We start from the raw sequence: 23,678 nt of genomic DNA, 5'->3' as shown, positions 1-23,678 counted from the left end.
CTCCTCCATTTTCAGAAAGTTTCCTCTTACTACATTTCTCCCCAAAATAAGTCAGGTGTCTTTCCTTCAAAAGCCTCCAATAACCTATGTATTCAGGATGTTTATTTGGTTCCTGATACATTCCATTTAGTCAGATTTCTCACTGCCTCCCAGAAGTGGGAACTGAATTATAACAATAACACTTCTAATCTCTTATTTTCTACTAATCTGATCTTAACTCACTTTCTGGACTTCTTGTTCATCACTTATTCTACTCCTTCTTCAGTTAGCCCGCTGAGAAATGAAATCAATGTACCTAGAAATGATACATATACATAGGGAACTAGGTAACAAAACTTCATACTTAATGGAACGTTCTGAAGTATTTATTTCATTGCTGATCATTAGGAAGCAGCATGCGACTCTTTACAAGGAGCTGCTCCTAGGGAAGCACCAAATGCTGTGCTACTACTGCTTATCTTCCAGGCTTGCAAAAAAGCTTTTACAACCAATATCATCGCTGAGGGCTGAGCCTTTTACAGACTTAAATGCACTTATTCTCTACAAAAGCTAGCTTTGTGTTTCATGCATAAAACTCCAATTGGTAGGTTGAGGTCCATAATAAAGGAAGAATTTATTCTAGTTTTATAAATGATCAGGAATAAAACAAGCATTTCTCCTTGCCTTGTGATAAGAAATAAGTTTTTTTTCTGTACTAGCAATCAAGACAGTATTTTTATGATGCTTTAAGGTTATAAAATTGTCTACTGACTAAAGATTTTTTCCAAAGATGTTAAGAAATAACACTTTCCTTTATAATTTCCTTCATAATTCAAAGAAACATGTGGTATATGTAAGAGTTATAGGTTACACTATAGACTCTTTTGATTATTATTTTAAAGGCCTATTCTCCCCATTTAAAAAATTCTACCTTGGAAGGTAAAAGGAAATTTTCATCATCCCTGAGTAAAAAAGAGAAAAGTCATAGGTACTTTTATTAGGTAACAGGAGCTACTTTAAATGTGCTATCTATCTCTAGACTATTCTCAAAATATCTACATAAACTGCAACAGGAATGAGGAATGAATGTACTTAGTAGTTTGAGTACTTAAATTTAATGAACTACATCTGACCATTTTCTAGCTTGAAATTTGACAATATCCTGAGAGGATGTTGATGAGACATAAACAACTGGGTATAGGAGATTTAAAAACTGTTAGAAATTGTGGCAGGAGGAAACCAGGAGTCAAGATAACTGCTGTAGAGAAGGTGAGTAGACGGGCAGGATGAAACCCTGGTTACGAGCTAGGCCTTTCTGCTCATTAAACCACAGTACTGTGCTATCTTCATTCTGAATATCAACCAGATGCTGCCAGATGAAATAATGCCCCAAGATGATTTTGTTGAAGTAAATAAGAGAAAACACTTTAGCTTCTTAATCAAGGAGTACTATATTATAATTTCAAGCCTTCTTAATATAATTGACTTAACCCTAGAGCAATTGTGCAATAAGCAAAATATCATAAAAGGAAAACAATAAGGGCTAACTCCCCCCAGGGGCTGATAGACAAGGTCTGTGCAGCACGATTAACCTTCACATACTGGAGTCTTGTTTGAGAGGCCTTCAGCAACTCTGATCACTGAGAGTCACACGTCACCAACACAAGGAATGTTGATTAGAGTCAGAAAAACGTCCTAAGTTAGGGCTGCCTTCTTTGAAGGGATTTCAGAATGTTGCTAGCACAGATTGGCTACGCTAAGTCTCGCTGATGGCTTCATTAGAGAATGACAATGCCTCAGTCAGTGCTGTTTTAAGAATGTACTGGGCGGGAAACAAAACAACACAACCTACTGTTCCCTAAGGAATATGGCTTAGCACCCAGAGAAAGACTCTGCCCCTAGAAGAGTCTTTCTACACAGGGTTAAGCTTCATTAAATGAGGTGTAATCTTTCTGTTTCAGGACATGTCTTTTCTTGCAAGGTCTATAGAGGCAGAAGTTCCACTTGGATTCTAATATACATCCCCGCAGACTCGGCTTCCTGAAAACGTGCACCTGCTGGGTCCGAGTTTCTTCCGTACCAGTGACTGGATTCACTACTTCACAGCCACCAGAATCGCACATACACTATCAACATGATGAAAAACACAGCTACTGCTGCAAGTTTGGCATAAGTGGAACGCATGTTCAAGTACTTCGCGTCCTGGCGGTATTTCTTCGACAGACTGGATAAATTGTTAGCCTTTGAATCCAATGCTATGAAAGGAAAAAATAAAACAGTAATTAGTAGTTTGAAGTATTCTAACTACAAAAGTATGAAGATATTAAAAACAACGAAAATGCAAGTGGTACTATAACAAACAACCATGTAAATGATCATTTTTCCTTTAACGATTAAGGGTAAATTTGTATATACTTACTAATTCATGACCCCAAAGCACTGTAGAATCTACAATATATTTAAAAATTATCAGATCAAATTATGTGTAAGTTCCTGAGGTTGTATAGTGAGGTATTAGAAGTGAAATCTCAGGCCCGGTGCGGTGGCGCAGTAGTTAAGGACCTTGCCTTGCATGTCCGGGATCCCATATGGGCACCGGTACTAATCCCGGCAGCCCCACTTCCCATCCAGCTCCCTGCCTGTGGCCCAGGAAAGCAGTCAAGGATGGCCCAAAGCTTTGGGACCCTGCACCCGCATGGGAGACCGGAAGAGGCTCCTGGCTTCGGATCGGCATAGCATCGGCTGTTGCGCTCACTTGGGGAGTGAATCATCGGAGGGAAGATCTTCCTCTCTGTCTCTCCTCTCTGTATATCCAAATCAAAATAAAATAAATCTTTAAAAAAAAAAGAAGTGAAGTCTCCAGAATTAAAAGCTTGGATTCAAAATCAACCACACCAATTGTGTGATGCTGGTCAAATCATTTAACCTCTTTTAAGACCCAGTTTCTTTATATATAAATTGGAGATAGTAACAGGAACTACATCATAAGATCATAAGTATACAAAATAACCTATAAAGGAAGCACCATGCCTAAACATGAGAAATGTTTGATAATTATTAGCTGATATTTTAAAATTATAATCATCTTTATCTTTCAATGGTATAAATCATATTCTTCCATAGTTTGAAAAACAATAATGTGAAAGGTAAGTCTCTTATAACTAACCAGAAAATCCAATTACCCAGATTCAGTATCAAGCTATATTTCAATAGTAATTGCTAAAATTTTTAAGATTCTCCACAGAGTAAAGACTTTCATGAAGTTAAAGCTATTAGAAATTACAATTAAACCGATATGGGAAAGTTGTTTTATAACTGTGGTAATTAAAGAGCCAATTTCTAGTAAGTTAAGCTTTTTAGCATTTCCAACAAAACTTACTTTCCTTTCTTCAAGGATATTTACGTTATCTTCTTACAATTAGTTGGAACCTTAGAGAAAGTGCCAGACAGACACAAGCTACATCAGATGAAAACAGTGTATATTTTAATAATGGAATCTCTAAGTTTTACATTCTTCTCAAACCATTTCTTTAAATTTTGGGAAAACTACTTTGTAATTTGAATGTATTCTTCTTACAAGAATACGGTTGGGATATCTTGAATTGCTCAATAAACAGTGGTTTTGCTGAGAAATGCTGTATTACTTAATACTACTAGCATGTCAGTCGCATCTAAATTTGCAATTAGTTACAGAAATAAGAAAACATCAATCATGAAAGAAAATGGTGAGCAATAATTATGACAATATTGCACAATCTGGAGGGCATTCCAGAAGATACACTTCATTAAGCATAGTATCTGAACGACTCTAAATCTGCTATGAATAACTGGGCAATGGAGCGGTTATTAGGCTGCTGGAAATAAGAGTCTTTCAAGTACAAATCTTTTCAAATTTGGATACCATGAAGATATAAAAGAGCTTATGGAACTGATTTAGCAAATATTTATGGTATAGGCACCATAAATACTAGAAGATACAAAGATGATCAAATGTATATGATCCCTACATATGGAAAATTCAGTTTTGTACAAGTGACATCTGCGAGAAAATAAAACATACTGCTAAAAAGATATATATCTAGCAAAAATGATATAATTTGATCTTGTTAAAAGAACCCACAGGAATTACTCTTGGATGCTAAATGCAAAGTAAGACTAGTTCTAGGGGTTAAGGGAGCAGTAGCCTAGTGGCTAAAGTCCTCGCCTTGCATGTGCCAGAATCCCACATGGGAACTGGTTCAAGTCTTGGCTGCTCCACTTCCCTTCCAGCTCCCTGCTTGTGTCCTGGGAAGGCAGTGAAGGACGGCCCAAAGCCCTGGGATCCTGCAACCACATGGGAAGCCCAGAAGTTGTTCTTGGCTCCTGGCTTCAGATTGGCTCAGCTGCGGCAGTTGTGCCTACTTGGGGAGTGAACCAGCAGATGGAAAATTTTTCTGTTTTTCCTTTTCTCTGTAAAATCTGACTTTCCAATTAAAAAAAAAATCTTAAAAAAAAAAAAAACCTAGTTCTAAACCTAAAATTTAGAGAGAGAAGAAAATATAAAAGGACGCTTATGAAGAAGTTTAAAGAGGAAAAACATATTTGCTGGGCTAATCTCTTTATTTGCTCTTCATACATATTCTGTTCGGATGCATATTTCCTTCCACTTAACCTATCTGAATTCAGGAAAATCTTTTCTATTCACAATTGTTGTTACATATTCATTTAAAATTATCATATTCATCGAAAATTATCAAATAAGAAGATGGACAAGGATTTTAAACACCAAAAGATTCTGCTGGGTATCAGCAATGTGACTTTCAGTAAGTCATATAACTTTCCCATGTTGGCTAAAACTGTAAAACAGATTCCATATCACCCAATTCACATTGGATTACCGTAATGATTTGATTAACACAAATGTAAAGCGCAAAACAAGTGATAAATATTTGTTTCCTTATATCATTGCTCTGTGAGAATGTTTCTTATTCTCTCATTAGATGAGCTGTTTCCAAACAATGGCAGGAAATATCTGGGCAAATAGAGACTCTAAGATTGACTATGTCAGCCAATGGATATTGAAAGGGTCCCCTCATCCTTGCGTCGGTGACTCTGATAACATTTTGGAGCTATCGAAACCGCCTGGGCAGAACCCTCACAGTGTGTGCGATATTGAGACACTGGGTTAATGCTGTGGCCCATCCCTGTATGCCGGGGCAGTTTGGAGGCTGGGTATATCCCCTCAACCCCACACCTTGAAACAGGAAGGAGAAATATAAAGTTTCAAAATGAGTTCACACCCACTTTTCCCTAACCTTTGATCCATCCCACTCTGATCAACTATTTAACATCACCTAAAATAAGGGGGGGGTGGGTGGGGGAAGAGATGAAGCTGTTTAAGAATATAAGTGTACTTCTAATTCAATCAGCATATCAGCTTTGTGACAGACACTAAAGTTCTATGACATAATCTTTTACACTGTTGATAAACTGACAAAAATGGAATTTTTAGGTTTAAGAAAAATTCCTGTGCTGGTTATTTTATCCTAGGCAGGAACTTGAAGATGTCAAAAACCTGCACAGACTCATTCACTCAAAATCTGCTGTTCAGAGTGTGAAGTGATGTGCTGGCACAAGTGCTGACTACTACCACAAAGCTGAGAATTGTAACTCAGCCAGTAGAGGGGAAGACTTCTCTCTCCCCTTCTCTTGTCCTCTCTGCCTCCCAAATTAAAACAAACAAAAATGTGTAGCTCATAATAAAGGAAAACCAATTTACTAATGAATATGTAACCAAGGATGCATTCAGGAAATACTCATTAAAGAATCTATTTGTGACCACCACTGTAAAGGTTATGAAACTACATGAAATGAATACAAAACACATAAATAGATGCTGTCTTTAAAGAGCTTACCTGTCTACATTAAACACTTGGGTAACATTAAACACCAAGGAAATATAAATGTAAAATCTACTTACCTATAATTTCAAAATTGGTATAGGTAAAACTACCTCATTTCACCTAATACATTTAATTTTAACTAATTACTCTTAAATATAAACATTTATAACACATATCAACATAAAATGCATACCCAAAATACACTAAACATATAAAATAGATTATATATATACTTAGCATGAATTATGTAAATAAACACAGAAGTATACAATTATGCACTAAAAAATAAACACACACACATGCATACAATTATGTGCTAAAAGCCACTGCATAACTAATAGCTTTAGGTATTTAAAGTACAGGAGAGATTGATGTGATGTGGGCTAAGGATCAGAGAAGGCTTTGAGGAGGTCACTCTTGTCGAGCTCTGAAGAACAGGTCCAGCACCAGGTGAGACCAGATCGTTAAGGGCAGAGGTGAAATGTTTGGTAGCTGTGGAGGACAGATGCCTCTCATCTCCTTATTTTCCATTTACAGACCACAATGCCTTACACACAATTTCTTCCTATTCTTTTCACTTCCTTCCACCTCTGCAAACGATTCTAAATGTAATTTAGTTAATTGTGAAAATATCTTGGAAACAATAATTACTTTTAATATGACTGAAACTTTACACTATAAATCATGGTAGGAGTTTTTGGAAGTTTTGTAATGTAACCTATTTTGAGGCATGAATTCTTAACAGTCCTAAGTAGAATCTAACAGCGCAAAAAGTGTTATAAATCAACTATCTTTGCTTATGGAATGAGATTGCTTCCTTGTAAGTCATCTGCTCTTAGATACCTGAGAGTGCTTCTCCCCGCTGTAACACTTCTTCAATATTAGCCACCATGATCCTCTGCACATCTTGCAATTCAGTGTTGATGGAACCTAGGTTTCTCCGAGCACGGCTGTCAATGTACAGTTTCTTGGTTTTCTGAATGAAGGTATCTAGAATGTTAATGAAAGTTATCATTAACAACTTCTCTCACGTAAGATCAAAGTACTGAAGTAGAAAAATTGAGGTTCTGAATTTATTCCTGCACCTGCCACTGCCTATAGCTAACCAAACTCTGTCAAATATCAAAATCTGGACTTCCCCTCCCTACCCTCTGTTTCTTCATACCTAGGTAGACAACGCATGTATTTCTGTATTTGTTCAGTGACAGAGAAAGGGAGAGAGGGATATTTTCTATCTGTTGGGTTCCTCCTCAAAGCCTACAACCACTGGGAATGAGTCAGGCTCAAGTCAGCAGCCCAGAGCTCCATCCGGGCAGCCACCTAAGGGATAGGGCTTCAAGTACCTAGGCTATCATCTAGTGCTTTCTGGGCAGTAAGAAACTAGGCAAGAAGTGCAACAGTCAGAACTTGAACGAGGCACTCCAACATGTGTCGTGGGCATCCTAAGTGGTAGCTAAACCTGCTGTACCTACAACACCACAAAATCTGGACTTCAGTTTCTTCATGTGTCATTAAAGGTGTAACTAGGTGATCATTCAGAAGAAATGCCATTTAGACACATTTTCAAAGTGTCTGGTATCGGACTGCCTGGTGAGGGGGTCTGGAGATGTACTGGAGTAGCAGCAGCTAAGGGAATGCTTGACAGGGAAGCAATGATTTCTGGGATCTTCAATACACTGGGTCACTGCACTCGTATGTAGGCAAGAGCTGAGATGGTGTGGTTTAGAGTGGAGAAACCCATGTTCCTCACATAGCATCACCTTCTGCCCACAGGTACTTGCAAAAGCTGGGCCTGGAGACACATCTGGCTGGGCGATGGCACAGTACCTGCCTATAAGTGTAAGAGCAGTGGGTGGGACATGCCAGACATGGTGTATGGTGGCAAAGCATGCTAATCCTCCATCTGTGGGCACCAGCATCCCATATGGATACCGGTTCATGTCCCAGCTGCCCCACCTCCAATTCGGTTCCATTTCAGGTCTGGAAAAACAACAGCAGATGGTTCAATTCCTTGGAACCCTGCACCCATGTAGGAGACTGGGAAGAAACTCCTGGCTCCTGGCTACAGACTGGCTTAGCTTTCACCATTGTAGACATTTGGGGAATCATTCAGAGGGAAGATTTCTCTCTCTGTGTCTCCTCTCTGCAAATCTGTCAAATAATTTTTTAAAAATTGATTTGTTCGGGCCTAGCAGCGTGGCCTAGCGGCTAAAGTGAACGTGCCAGGATCCCATACGGGCGCTGGTTCTAATCAGAGCAGTTCCACCTCCCATCCAGGTCCCTGCTTGTGTCCTGGGAAGGCAGTCGAGGACGGCCCAAAGCTTTGGGACCCTGCACCCGTGTGGGAGACCTGGAAGAGGTTCCTGGTTCCCGGCTTTGGATCAGCGCAGTACCGGCCATTGCAGCCGCTTGGGGAGTGAATCATCGGACAGAAGATCTTCCTCTCTGTCTCTCCTCCTCTCTGTATATCTGACTTTGTAATAAAAATAAATAAATCTTTAAAAAATATCGATTTGTTCATCTGAAACACAGAATTCCTTAGAAAGAAAGAGACACACACAGAGTGAATGAGAGAAAGAGAAAGAGAGATCTTCTGTCTACTGGTTCATTGCTTACCCCACCCCCAGCCAAGTGGCCAAAATAGCCAGGGCTGGGTCAAGCTGAAGCCAGGAGCCAGGAGCCAGGAGCCAGGAGTTTCATCAGGATCTCCCATATAATACAAGGGCCTGAGTACTTGGGCTTCCTTTTATGCTTCCCTAGGTACAGTAACAGAGCTAGATCATAGCTGGAAGAGCTGGGACTTGGCCCAGTCATCGCAGGGAATCATAGTGCTCCAGAAGGCAGCCTATTTTGTAGCACTAGAGTGCCAGCACCAACGCCAACAGCTTTTTAAAAATTGAGAAGCAGTGTCTTAAAAATATTTTCTTTCCTGGGCCTGGTGTGATGTCCTAGTGGTTAAATCCTTGCCTTGCATCTGCTGGGATCCCCTAGGGGAACCAGTTTGTGCCCCAGCTGCTCCACTTTTGATATAGTTCACTACTTGTAGCCTGAGAAAGCAGTAGAGGATGCCCCAAGGCCTTGGGACCCTGCACCTACATGGGAGATACAGAAGTTCCTGGCTACTGGCTCTGGATTGGCTCAGCTCCAGCTGTTGTTGCCACTTGGAGAGTGAATCAGCAGATGCAAGATCTCGGTCTCTCCTCTCTGGAAATCTGCCTTTCCGACACAAATAGATAGATCTTTAAAAATATATATATTTTCCTTACTCCACAGCTATAGGCAATTGGCTAGATTGCCTTGTAATTTGGTAGGTGTTACACTGCTGGGAGAAAAGCAGCCAATAGCTGGCAGGCATTCTGGGTCAGGTTATTGAGAAATCTGTTAGCTATACCACTATGCTATCACAGTGGCTTATTTATTTATTTATTCTTTTTTTTTTTTTTGAAAAATAAGCAGGGAGGATGGGGAGCTTAGGGCCGGGACACACCACCCCCAGGTAGGGGGTAGGGGCTAGGCTACAGACTGCCCGGGGATGGGGTCTGGGGATGTACAGGAGCGGGAGCAGCTATGGGCACAACTGACAGGGAAGGAATGATTTCTGTGGTCTTCTACGGACTGTACCACTGCACAAAAACCAGGGCTGGGGGCAGGCCTGGTAGCAACTACTGGGGGTAACCCCGATTAGGTCGCAGTACCTGCTGGTATGCATGAAGCCCTGGTCTGTGGCAGGCTGGCCAGATTAGGTCACAGCCATGTTGGTCTGCGTAAGATATGAGGCTGAGGCAGAACTAACCAGGCAGCTACATCCACCGGTATGTGCACTGACTGGAGAAGGCGACAGACGGAACCAGACCCTACATTGGCTGCACACACAGAAGAGTTAAGTCTTAGGTTACCCCAGGTGAGGTTTCTTGGAGGATTCTCCAACTGGACCGTTTAACTCAGATCCTGGCCACAGGGAAAAATCACAGGACGTGTTGTCCAATCTTGGAGTGCACGTATTGGGACTGAGCCTCCTCAGTTGTTGATGCGTGTGTAGTGGACAGCATGCCCAGATGCACAAGGGTGGATATTATGGTCAGCTCATTTAAGCCAGCAGAGGACGTCAACTGCCTCATCAGAGGATGGAAAGTGGAACACACTGAACAATTCTCCTGGTTAGGCTTTGTGGCGTGTTCTTGGGTTTATGGATGCATTAAGGTAGACTTGATCAACCAATAAACCCTGGAAAGATTATTTTAACCCTGGAGCAATATAACCAAGAACATCTCAGAGCTGCTGAAACCACTCAAATAATACCCTTGGAACCCTCTTACCTACACCTGGGTCTCTAGGGTGTCATCAAATGACTGTCCCCCAACCGCAGGTGCTGATGTAGTTTGACAGCAAGGAGCAGCCCCTTCCCCTTCCTTCTTGAGGACACAGAAGAGAAAAAAAAAAAAAAAGACTGACATGTATCCCACCTACCTTCCTTCATACCTGACCTTCCTCACCCTAGTCAGAGAACCACACAGGCATGCATCCTGCTCAACTATGGTAAACAAAGTTAAAAAGCAAATTTAAAAACAAATATTGTCCTCTCTCTATATTGTCCTCACATTCCCAATGGCATCTAATTTTGAAATTTTAGGTAAAGCAAACATATAATTAGGAGTCATCCAAAATACAAATATAAAATTGCCACTCCTTTTCTTTTGTTCTCTGTGTTTTGTATAACTGTAGAAGGAATGATTATTAAAAATAACTTTTGGGCTTGGAATGATAGATCAGTGGCTAAATCCTTGCCTTGCATGCACCGGGATTCCGGTACCAGTTCATGTTCTGGCTGCTCCACTTCCTTTCAAGCGCCCTGCTTGTGGCCTAGGAAAGGAGTGGAATACAGCCCAAAACCTTGGTACCCTGCACCCACATGAGAGGCCTGGAAGAAGCTCCAGACTCCTGGCTTTGGGTCGGCTCAGCTCTGGTCATTGTGGCCACTTGGGGAGTGAACTAGCAGATGAAAGATCTTTTTATCTCTCTTTCTCTCTGTAAATCTGCCTTTCCAAGAAAAATAAATAAATCTTGGAAAAAAAAAACTTTCAACTTCGTCAAAAATTTGAAGTTGCATATGCTGGACACCTTTATCTGCCTCACCACCCTTCTGCACCTTGCTTCCTGGGAAACTGACTTTGTAGGGGCTCCTTCCCCTCTGTCTTCAGGTAGGTTCAGAGATGGTGAAGAAGCCCTCAGCAGCAGAGAAGGAGGGCAGACAGTGCCCTGGCTGCTTCGTAGGGGTGACCCTGCAAGAGCACTAACCCCCCTCTCATCCTAGGGATGGTAACAACCACTTGGCAGTCCCCCACAGCCCAGTCCTATCCTTGTGTACAGTTCCCTTGAGCTCAATGGTATATAACATTCCATGTGACCTCATGGGTTTGTCTCATTTTTTTTTCTTTGCTCTATTTGACTATATTACTATCTAAAAAAAATAAAACCAAGAAACTCTGAACAATTGAACTTCATATATATTGGAAAGTTCATAGGTTGGAAACACCAGAATATTTTGCCAAATTTTCTATATTTCAAGAAAACAAATGATCTGCATATACAGCAAACTTGAAACATGTCAGGGAGTAAAGCTAATTTCCTGGTACTCTGATCCTGCTCTCTCCCAGAGCTTACCATAGGTAGGACATCTCCTTCAATCATCTGCCATTAGATACTTGACACAGGTCTGACTGGTGATCTATCTTTTCCTTTCTCTCTTTTATCTTTTTTTTGTTGTTAATTTTAAAGACACACCCACCTACCATTGCTCCTCTGATTCTTGTATAAAGAGGATCTTACTCTACTGAAAGAAACAAAACATCATTCTTACCAATTTCTGAATTCTGATCTCCAGAAAATGAACCTCGCTGTTAATATATGGTGTAGAGGAGGGAAGAACTCAACTATTATATGCCAATTAAGTAGATCTTCAGGCATACATTATTCCTATCACACATGACCTTAATGAAAACTAAATCTAAGAACAATAACAACAAAAAAAGACAAAAGGCAACAAGTTCATAGTGAAAAAGATCAATACAGTAGAGTAAATTTCTCATAAGGAGGCTTCATTCATCCATAAAGAAAAAAGTATAAGTAAGCAGATATCAAAATTTTAGTAGTAAACACAGGAGGAAAGCATATTAACATCACATCAGTGTGAAAATAACTCCTCTATATTGTCTACTTTCCCTTACAGATAGGTCAGGGTTCAAAACTTACCAAACTCAATAAAGGAGTAAGGTCTAGACACAGTGGGCACCTTCTTCCCATGCTGTTCATCAAACTCTGAGTGCAAATCTTCTAGGTAGGCAAAAGCCAACTTCTTAGGGAAGGCAGCTTCACATAAAACCAAGTAACACACCCCCTGTTCAATAATGTAGCTAGATAAACAGAAAAGCAAGACAAAGTGCTTTGTAAAGTAACAGTCAGTTCTAACACATTAAAACATAATTCAGACGCATGCAAACCTATCAAGTCAAAAGCTGTGAGGCTGAGTCACAAAGTAAATTTCAAACTTCAAATTCCTAGAATTAAAAAGCAAATATTTCCCCATGATTAGAAGTAAATTCCAAGAGGAGCATTTAGACATGTTTATCCTAACTGTTCTCTTATTACAATATTCTTCAACTCGTGGGCATCCGTATCTCAAGCATCTTCCAAACTCACGAGTTTGGCTCTACCAACACTTCGATTCTGCAAGGCAAGCTAGTATATGCATACTTAAATTTATTAAAGTCTCAGGAAAAACAGAATTGGGAACATCTGTGTATACTTAAAAATTGAAGGTTGCCATGAAATTTACCGGGTACAAAAAGCAGCAACTGCAGAAACAAAAACCCATACTAACTGCCAGGCAGGCTAGAAGAACTCAACTGGAAACTGGAAACTATCTGACAACAGAATGGACTCTATGTGCTAGGGAACTCTCTGGCACTCTGGACGAGGTTACAGGTCTACACGCTGAGACATTCTTGAATAGTAAGTGGTTTTCAAACTTCTTAGTAGCTACAGTGTTCTTTTATTTCAATTAAAATTATATTCAGAATATTCATGTGCACAACAGATAGAATCTTTGGTTTTACATAGCAGTTTAGAAGCCCAAAGCAGTACAAAGACTCCCATCTTTGCCATTTTTTGTAAAAATTTATTTTTATTACAATGTCAGATATACAGAGAGAAGGAGAGAACAGAGAGGAAGATCTGTGTGATGATTCACTTCCCAAGCAGCTGCAATGACTGGAGCTGTGCCGATCCAAAGCCAGGAGCCAGGAACCTCCTCCAGGTCTCCCACACGGGTGCAGGGTCCCAAGGCTTTGGGTTGTCCTCGACTGCTCTCCCAGGCCACAAGCAGGAAATTGGATGGGAAGCGGGGCTGCCGGAATTAGAACCAGCGCCCATATGGGATCCCAGAGCATTCAAGGTGAGAACTTAAACTACTAGGCCATGACATTGGGCCCCATCTTTGCCATTTCTATGGGATTCATGAAACAGCCAGGATTCCAGAGTGGATAAAGATCATGACATAATCTCTTAACCCCCCTAGTAATACTGTCCTATTGCTTGTGGGCACCCGGATTACCTGGTTCCTCACCTACGATCTTCTGTACCTTCAGGTTTATTCCCCAAAGTCAGTATAGACATACTATACTGCCTGCAGATTCTAAAATCATCCCAATACCATTCATAATATACTCACTTACACAATATAAACACTACGAAAATAGTTGTTAAATGCATTTTTCTTGAGAATATGACAAGGAAAAAGGTTGCACATACTCAATATGCTTCCTTCATATCTTTAATCAGTGGCTGGCTGGCTCTGAGGATGCATGACTTACATTTTTTACTAAAAATTAGATTTGTAGAAAACGTTTTAAATATCATTCATACATATTATGAACTGTAACATCCAGGATCATGTACTGTGGCATAGGGAGTAAAACTGCTACCAGTAATGTTAACACCACTTCAGAACACTATTTCGTTTCCAGTCCAACTCCTTGCTAATGGTCTGGAAAAAGCAATAGAAGATGGCCCAAGTCTTTGGGCTCCTGCCACCTGAGACACCTGGATGAAGTTCCTGGCTCCTGGCTTTGGCCTGGCCCAATGCTGGCCTTTGTGGCTACTAGGGGAGTAAACCAGCAGATGGAAGAATCTCTCTTCTGCCCCACCTCTCTCTGTAACTCTGACTTTCAAATAAATAAATAAGCCTTAAAAATTAAAAAAAAAAAGGAGGGCCCGGCACCATGGCCTAACAGCTTAAGTCCTCACCTTGAACATGCCAGGATCCCTTATGGGCGCCAGTTCTAATCCTAGCAGCTCCACTTCCCATTCAGCTCCCTGCTTGTGGCCTGGGAAAGCAGTCGAGGATGGCCCAAAGCCTTGGGACCCTGCACCCACGTAGGATACCAGGAAGAAGTTTCTGTATCCTGGCTTCGGATCGGCATAGCACTGGCCATTGCAGCCGCTTGGGGAGTGAATCATTGGACGGAAGATCATCCTCTCTGACTCTCCTCCTCCCTGTATATCTAACTTTGCAATTAAAAAAAAAATCTTAAAAAGAAATAAAATAAAGGAAATATAGTTTGCCATTTTCTTAACCAATAAGCAGGGTTTTGTTTTTGATAACTAGAGATTTCTTGTTTTTTGAAATTAAACACAGTATATTACTCCCTAGCTAAAACAGTGTAAATTTAGCTGATCCTTTTGTATTCTCCTGATACGCTTTTGTATTTTTCTCCTTTTCAGTTCTCATTTTGTTAGCTTAAAATGTAACAGGTACTAGACATTTACTACCGGCTATTTGTAACTGATCCCTCTTTAAGTTGCATGCATTATCTGTATTATCGTTGACTAGGTTGTTCTTAAATTCTTCTGAAGTTTTCTTTTTATACATAACAGCATTTTTTAAAAACTATTCCCTATATACCAGGCAAGACAGCATTGCACAAGGATTCCGTCATAGTTATCATGAAATCACCAAGATTATTCCCCCTGTATTATGGAGAAAACTGAGCCATGGAGAAGTTACATGAATTGCTGAAAGTTTTGCATGTGTCTGACTCCACAGAAGTCCTGAGGAAAGAAGTTATCATGCATGCGAGGAACACCACTTACTAGACACCAACAGGCTGAGGTTCAATTTCTATCAGTCCTCTGAATAAACAAGGTAAGATTTCATTTTGCATAATGAAAAGCCAGAAAAGTTGCTTCCATGAAGAGGATGTACTTTTAAAGTTATTTTTATATTTTAATTGTTACAATAATTATTTTTTGCTCGTTACTCTATTTCATACTTCAATGATCAGAAAGAAATCAGAAATATACTTACTGAAAAGTCATGGCTCCTGCTTCCAGAGTGCACCTGGTGGGGGACTGTTCATTCAGCTTCCGGAAGAGTTGCTTAGCCTGACTCTGGTACTGTTGAAGGTCCCGGCCAGACTGGAAGAAATCACCTTCATTTAAACATTTTATACACACACACACACAAACGATTGTATCAAATAGCAAGGAGCATCACATTATGAGGAAACTCTAAGTTCCTTTATTTTATGTTACTTTTTTAATAACTTGTTTTTTGTATTTGTATATATAGGATTTTTTTTAAGATTTATTTATGGGCCCGGCATGGTAACCTAGTGGCTAAAGTCCTCTCCTTGCATGCTCCAGGATCCCATATGGGAACCGATTAGTGTCCTTGCTGCTCCACTTCCCTTTTAGCTCCCTGCTTATAGCCTGGGAAATTAGTAGAGGATGGTTCAAAATTTTGGGACCCTGCACTGGTGAGGGAGACCCATAAGAGGCTCCTGGCTCCTGTCTCTGGATCAGCTCAGCTCAGGCCATTGTGGCCACTTGGGGAGTGAATCAGCAGACAGAACATCTTCCTCTCTTCCTTTGTATATCTGACTTTCCAGTAAAAAAATAAAATAAATCTTTCAAAAAGTTATTTGTATTTACAAAGAGAAGGAGAGGCAAAGAGAAAAATTTTCTATCCATTCGTTCACTCCCCAAATGGCTACAATGGTCATGTATAGTTTGGGCCAAATCCGGAAGCCAGAAGCTTCATCTAGGTCTCCTATGTGGGTGCTGGAACCCAACTACCTGGGCCATCTTCCACTGTTTTCCCAGCACATTAGCAGGGAATTGGATAGAACGTAGAGCAGCAGGGACTCGAATTGGCTTCCACATGGAATGCTGGCATTGCGGTCAGTGGCTTTACACTATGCCAAAATGCCAGAATCTATTGCTACATTGACATAAATAAATAAATAAATAAATAAATAAATAAATACACACACACACACTTTTAGTATCAAATAGTCCTTTATAATAACCACCATCATGCTATATACCAATATATTAAACAGTACTGCCAAATCACACACACACAAACTGATCAGCCAGTGGCGTGAATACTATCACATGCTTTAACCAGTAAGAAGTAGTGCACAATACGCTTACTTTCCCATATGTGAATGAGTTATTAATCTATTTGCTTCACCAATGTTATTATGCAACATTCAGCAGACATCTCCACCCTGTACTGTGGATAATAAGAATGGAAATAATGCTGAAAGGGCTACTAAACTGCCAAAAAAGCGCATCAATATAGATGATTTCCAAACCTGGTATTACCCTAGAATCACTTAGGGATCTTAAATAGCAAACAAAAAACCAGATTATGCCCAGTCTCAGCCCTGAAACAAATTTAATCAGCATTTGGGAGGCAGGGCTTTGATATCTGTATTTTTAAAATAAGTTCAGTCAACAGGGATCAAATGTAGATTTCTCAACTCTTAATGGAAGGAGAACATCTTAACAGGACTTGCTAAAGAAACAAAAGCTAGAAACTGTCAAAGACTGGTAAAATCCTTTGACCTTGGGCCCGGCAGCGTGGCCTAGCGGCTAAAGTCCTCGCCTTGAACGCACTGGGATCCCATATGGGCGCCGGTTCTAATCCCGGCAGCTCCACTTCCCACCCAGCTACCTCCTTGTGGCCTGGGAAAGCAGTCGAGGATGGCCCAAAGCTTTGGGACCCTGCACCCATGTGGGATCGGCCGTTGCGCTCACTTGGGGAGTGAATCATCGGACAGAATATCTTCCTCTCTGTCTTTCCTCCTCTCTGTATATCTGACTTTCCAATAACTAAAATAAATCTTAAAAAAAAAAAGTCAGTTACTATAAAAAAAATCCTTCGACCTTATAAAACAGATTGTTAACATTATATCAACCTGAGACCAATTACAAGAAACTATTGCTGGAAGCAGACTATAACTTCAGGAATTTGCAAAGGGCATCAGAGCACACATATACAGGGATTATCGCACACCTACTGATTCAAACAGTGTTACCATTACTGAGAACATATGCTTTTTTGGTTAAGCAATGAACATTCTCATTATTCATAGAAGGGAGTATCAAGAAACCATTTAAAAAAATGTATGGGCATGGGAATTGGGCCTGTCAGTCAAGGCTCTGGTTTAGACACCTGTTACCCCTTATCACAGTCTTGACGCAGTCCTGGCTCCACTCCCAATTGCAGTCTCCCACTAATGTGCACCCCGGGAGGCAAGAGGTTAAGGTTCAAATATTGGGTTCCCTGACACTCAGGTGGGAGACTTGGACTGAATTTCCCACTTCCATCTTTGCCCTCCCCATCATGGCTGTTGAAGACAGTTGAAGAATCAATCAGCAGCTCTGTTCTCTATTAAATTTTAAAAAATATTTATTATTTTTATTTGAAAGGCAGAGTTACAGAGACAGAGAAGAGATATAGAGAGATTGATCTCCCATCTGCTGGTTCTTGCTCCAAATGGCTGCATTAACCAGAACCAGGCTGGTCCAAAGCCAGGAGCCAGGAGTTTCTCCCAGGTCTTCCACATGAGTGTAGCAGCCCAAGGACTTAGGCTCTCCTCTGCTATCCTCCCAGTGCCATCAGCAGAGAGCTGGATGGAAACTGGAGCCACCGGGACTTGAACCTGCATGCATATGGGATGCTGTTGATGCAGGCAGATCGGCTTGCAATGCCACAGCATCAGCATCTTCCAATTTTTTTCATATATAATATTTAAATGATATGAGAATATACACTCATTGTATACTGTTGGAACAGTTTCACAGTATTTAATTTGAGACAAGCATAAGCACAAAGCTAATGTCTTCAGTAGAAATCATAGACAGTAGTTACCATTAACATACTGATCCTGTTGCTTATCAATATTTCCTGAACATTCTAAATCTGGATGAATTTTGTAACAAGAAACATTTATTCACTCGTTCTTTTTTTTTTTTTTTGCATGTTTGTACCTCATGGATTGGATGCAACTGTAATCTCTGAACTGTAAAAATGGCAAGATGAAATGTGAAAAAATTCTTCAGAAATGATCAAATGAAATTACTAAGCAGTCACTTTCTGCAGGGTAATAAACATTTTCTATAAATTAACCTGTTTAATTTTATGTAACTTGCTTAATCACAATTGTCCTGCCAGGTGATTAGAATCATTATACCAATTTTGTACTGAGTAGCCAAACCAATGACGCCAAACTGATCAAAAGAGAGGCTAGGATTTGAACCCAGGCTGTCTGGCCCCGGAGCCTGTTACTAACAGTTCTACAAAGGTACTTCAAACAGTTCAAGAAAAAACAGAATTTTACCTTATTTTAGTGCAAAAATTTTGAAATCCATGCTTTTTCATAATCTGCAGTTTCTAAGAATCCTTTAAAGATCCCTCTATGCAAAGATTTTTTAAAATTCTTGTCCCAGCATAAACTTGTCATTTTATTCCATTTTTCCACTACGTTTTGAGGTACCTTTGTATAATTAAAAGGCTTCAACACTAGATTCACACTCTAGTTGATGCCTTATTTAATATTAAATATAACTCTTAAAGCTGAAAAAACCATGACACAGCTCTGATCTAGTTCTCATGACACAGCATGATCACTCTCCTACAGAAGTTTCAAAATCACAAAAAGCCCATCATCAGCCCAACCTACCAAAAACCTTCAATGTCCTGGTTTGGTATTCTATCTAGGGCACACTAATGAACTGCTTTAATAAGATAAATACGTTAGTAATTTAATAATGAAATGAATGCAAATGGATGAATTCATGAAACGGATTTAAGGACATCCAATACCACACTTAGGATTTGGCCCTATGTATTACAAAAGGAACAAGATAGTAATTTTCCACATAACCACTATACCCTGCAGGTCCGTGAGCCATTTTAACAACCCACTTCTTCAATTGTGTTGACTCATGGATTTTGTACCTTATAGTTTTTGATACTTGCTAAAACATGGAAATATATAAATGCAGAAAGGATTCCATGTGCTGTTCGTAAGGTTTTCACTGTTCTGTCAATCACAAGTACAGGAATTCTTTTAGCTATGACACCTGTCATTGTCATCTGGGACTGCTGAACAACTTGTATATCAAACAAGCATCTTTTAGCTTATAACAATGTTTAACTAAGTTCTTACCATTTTCAATTCCTAGGGAACCAAGCCGGTTGAAGGCCAGTAGGAGCAAGAACTATTTTCTCTAAAAGCAATTACAGTTACTGACTAACCAAAACTAAATGATTGAGATGGCAGTTCAATTACCAATAACAGACTATTCCTTTCTTGGAGTTCTCCGCTGTCGCCTTGGTTAGGTCTAACACCTTCTTCAAGTCTGCCCTGTGCAGAGCTGATTCAAGAGAGGATCAGGTAAAACACAAAGGTAGATGAAGAAATTATAAACATCTTCAATGAGAAACACAATAAAGGAAGGAAGAAGATACACAGGATACCAGCTAAAGAGTTTAAAGGGAAAAGCTCATCTCTGTTCCTCAGTCTGCAGGAAGCATGCAGTATACAATAGTCTTTCTACATTATTTTATGTATTTTACTGTTATATTGTTCATTCATTTCCAATAATAAGGCAGCCTGTATAAAGACCTGCACCTAGCAAATAGCTGAAAAAATGTTATCTACTAGGCAAATAGCTTGAAAGTTTATTGAATTATTTCACCTGAAAAATTAAGGCACTTTCCCCACCCCAATTCACAACTCTGTGTCACTCAGCCTTTCAAGTAGATAAAATAAATAACTAAACATTAGAGAGAGAGAGACAGTAAGCAGTGATTGACAGCGAAGTGTTTCTGCCCCCCAGGAGACATCTGGTAATGTTTAGCTGTTACACAACAAAGGGAGAGAAGGTAGTGGTATCTGTATCCAGTAAGCACATCAGGGACACTGCTGGTGACCCTACAACCCACAAGACAGCCCCTCAAACAAAAGATTATCAATCCTAAAATGTTAATAGAGCTGGGGTGCTAAAAGCAGTGATGAAAACTTCATGATATTTATTACCTATAAGGCTCTAGGTATCTAGCCTATTTTCTCTGCATTTCAGAGCATCCTTATCTATACACACAGGTAATAATGGCATCCATACTTAATAGGCCTGGCCTGAGGACTGGACGACATAACGCTCTTAACAGACTTAGCACAGTGTTGGCATGTGGCAGGCATTCTATAAATGTTTTCTGTGCTCTTACAGTAACAAAAATTAAGTGAGTCATTTTTGCAGATATACGAAAAGTTTAGAAAATATTTTGCAAAGCCCAAATCACAAAGGAACACTGTGGAATAACAATCACAAAAAATACTTTTTTGTAAAATTGCCTACCCTGGCAATTCAAACAACCCATTTTCGTAGACTGATTGCAAATCAATTAAATTTAGAACAAAAAAACAACAGCAAATCAATTAATTTTTCAATAAAGTACCAGGGCACAGAGTAGAGGCTCACTAATATTAAGTGAACTTTCAAATCCACAATGCAAAGAGACCAGGTTCTGTACCTGCTTACCAATTATCATTCCTTGTGGAAAAACTATTTTGCAGTCAAATGGCATATCCTTCAAGGAAATCTCTCCCAGCACCTTTCCTATTATCTTGTCCCCCACTCGATGGAACAATTACATTCATTTGCATATTGGTCCTAGAAAATTCTTGACAAATTGGTGAAGAAACACTTCACGTTCAGAGTATGTTTTTCAGCTCTTTCAGTGATCCAACTTTGTCTTTTCTAATGAGCATAACCTGCAACTTTACCACAGCCTGCAACTTTACCATCTTCTATCACTGCTCCCTTAAAAGTTAAGCATATTTCCAACTCACATTGAAAAAGGAGTATAAGCAAACAGAAGAGTTCTAGTGTCTTGCCATTAGATCCTACCGTCAGGAAGCCGATACGTCACGTCCTGACAAGTCTCTCCTGATCTACCAAAACTAACTTGGATATCATTCCATGCTCAGCTTACAAACTTCTCCTTCCCTTCCACAGCAGTTACATTACCAGTGTTTGCTACTTATCTGACTTTTCTACCAAGAGGCTGTGTCCTCTACTATTCTGCATTCACACCATGCCTGCATGTCTGTTGTGCTCAGTAAGCTTTCACTTTGTTTTGGCATAAACATAGGAACGAAAAGTCCAGGGAAGAATTGTAAAAACAAAACCAGGGTGCACAAAACGCATCTTTTACGTATCAAGGTTTTAAAGAATTACAGGCTGTTTGAATAAGCAACATAAAACTCATCATTTTACTAAGGTTACATAAAGTCCCTTCTCAGCCCCTCCCCCCTTCTTCAAGGCCCTCCCAATTTTGCTCTAGAAACCTCCTTTGTGATTTTGATACAAAACAGCTTCTATTAAAGATGTTCACAGTTGCTGTTTTTAAGCCATTGAATACATTTTTGAACACAAAACTGCAGTTCTAAAAAGCTATGGAGAACATAAAGATGACTAAAATCTGTGATTTGCCAGCTAGAAAACTCATTTTATAAAACAAAAACAAATAAAATAAAACAGGTTGAAGCACTACAGGAATTTGGTACAACCGATTGAGGGAGGTGGGTAGTGGGCGTTAACTTCAGGAAAATACGCTGTGCTGAACTTTAGCATGTAGTTGCAGGTGGCAACATTACTTCACCCTCTTTCAAAAGATGTCAGCAAGCTAAGACAAGGATCAGGTGCCACAGAAAAAGGAGTCTGAACTCAGGAAGCGATTTTCTGCTGCAGCCTTATGGGGGTGGGGAGGTGGGAAATGTTAACAAGGTCCTCAGAACCTCAAAGCGCTCAGCGAGCGCTCATCAGCCGGACCTATCCCATTTCCGGGCATATTCCTAAAGAAAATCAAGCCTCACCAAAACCTAATTTCGCCTGCAGAAGGCTTTCTTCCTACACGTAACCTCCCTGCCACCCAAAGCGAGAGCACTTCCGAGGGGTCGAATGACCGGGAGGCCCAGTGGACTTCGGGGTCCTGAGGAAGGCGCAGGTACCGCCCGCCAGGCCGCCGGCTAAGGGTCGGGGGCTCCATCAGGGACAGCCCGGCCGCCGGCTCGGGGTCTCGGGGATGTCCACCAGGGACCGAAGGCCGCCGGCTCGGGGTCTCGGGGATGCCCACCAGGGACAGCCCGGCCGCCGGCTCGGGGTCTCGGGGATGCCCACCAGGGACAGCCCGGCCGCCGGCTCAGGGTCGGGGGGCTCCACCAGGGACAGCCCGGCCGCCGGCTCGGGGTCGGGGGGCCCCACCAGGGACAGCCCGGCCGCCGGCTCAGGGTCGGGGGCTCCACCAGGGACAGCCCGGCCGCCGGCTCGGGGTCTCGGGGATGCCCACCAGGGACAGCCCGGTCGCCGGCTCGGGGTCTCGGGGATGCCCACCAGGGACCAAAGGCCGCCGGCTCGGGGTCTCGCGGCGCTGCTAGAGGCTCCACCGGCGGCTGCTCACCTGTTCGTCTTCCTGCATGGACGCGGCCAGCGGCAGGCCGTCCGCCACCCGGGCGATCATCGTGAGCAACACCATCTTCACAGGCTACTGGGACCCCGATTCGGTCCGCGCGGCCGCAGGCGTCGTCTCCACTTCCCGGGAGCCTCCGGTTACACCTCCAGCCCAGTTTCTCAAAACCCAGTTGCTGGCGTCTCTGCTTCCCGCTGAGGTGGCCGGAAACAACGCAGGAACTTCCCACTACCGGCGCTTGAATGAGCTTCCGACCGAGAACTGCGACGACTGGAACATTGGTTCCGGCGTCTTTCATTCCCCGTATACAACCTTGCTGCTTCTTCCACTGTCATGAATTTCGAGCTGTGGAAGGATGGGGGTGGTACTCAAATTGAAAAAAGAACATTCTAGTTCCTGATCCTTTAACGTTTCAGGGAGGACTGGAAAGGAGGGTGGGAATTAGTATTTAGATTAATGCGTGGAAAAAGCTGAAAATCTGTTTTCATATGTGATTTTTCTATTTCATCATAAATTTTATACATTTTCTTTATACTTGTAAATCTCCAGGTTTGCCTTCTCTCTCTCTCTCTCTCTCTCTCTCTCTCTCTCGGATGCTAAGTTATGCCATGTTCCTGCATCTTTACATAGATTCTGGTAAATGATCAGCAAATGTTTACTGTATATGTGAATAAATGAACAACTACAGGGCTTCATAGATCACCTCAGTCTGCCGTTTCAGATCTCTGCTACACCTAGCAGGGCAGACTCCTAGAAAATTCCCAGGCAAACTTCTAGAGTACAAGGTACTGAAGGAACCATTTGCTTCTGTGTTCTTTGTTGTCCCCAACTCTAAGATGGGAGAATGATTGCCCCCATGCCAGAAAATGTAGCTGCAAGGTTTGAATTAGCTAGAAAAGTTACACAAGTGTAACGGAGCACAGGGGTGCTGGTGAACAAAGGCACAATAAATCTTACTAATCATAAGACTTCAGGATTGAGGAAGCACTAGGATG

General features: G+C 41.1%; 1 protein-coding gene across 1 annotated transcript; it reads right to left on the bottom strand.

Moving 5' to 3' along the window:
- Positions 1-1,077: 1,077 nt before the first annotated feature.
- Positions 1,078-22,900, bottom strand: SEC22B (SEC22 homolog B, vesicle trafficking protein). Its single transcript, XM_040998538.1, has 5 exons — positions 22,675-22,900; positions 15,223-15,332; positions 12,111-12,271; positions 6,705-6,851; positions 1,078-2,234 (listed from the first exon to the last, which is right to left on the bottom strand). Exons 1-5 carry the CDS (start codon positions 22,747-22,749, stop codon positions 2,080-2,082), a joined length of 648 nt encoding a protein of 215 aa, XP_040854472.1. The 5' UTR covers positions 22,750-22,900; the 3' UTR covers positions 1,078-2,079.
- Between the last annotated feature and the right edge of the window lie 778 nt (positions 22,901-23,678).

This window comes from Ochotona curzoniae, unplaced genomic scaffold (assembly GCF_017591425.1).
Source record: "Ochotona curzoniae isolate NIBS_2020 unplaced genomic scaffold, NIBS_Ocur_1.0 scaffold_1037, whole genome shotgun sequence".
Classification (NCBI taxonomy): domain Eukaryota; kingdom Metazoa; phylum Chordata; class Mammalia; order Lagomorpha; family Ochotonidae; genus Ochotona; species Ochotona curzoniae.
This window is presented reverse-complemented; position numbering and strand designations above follow the sequence as displayed.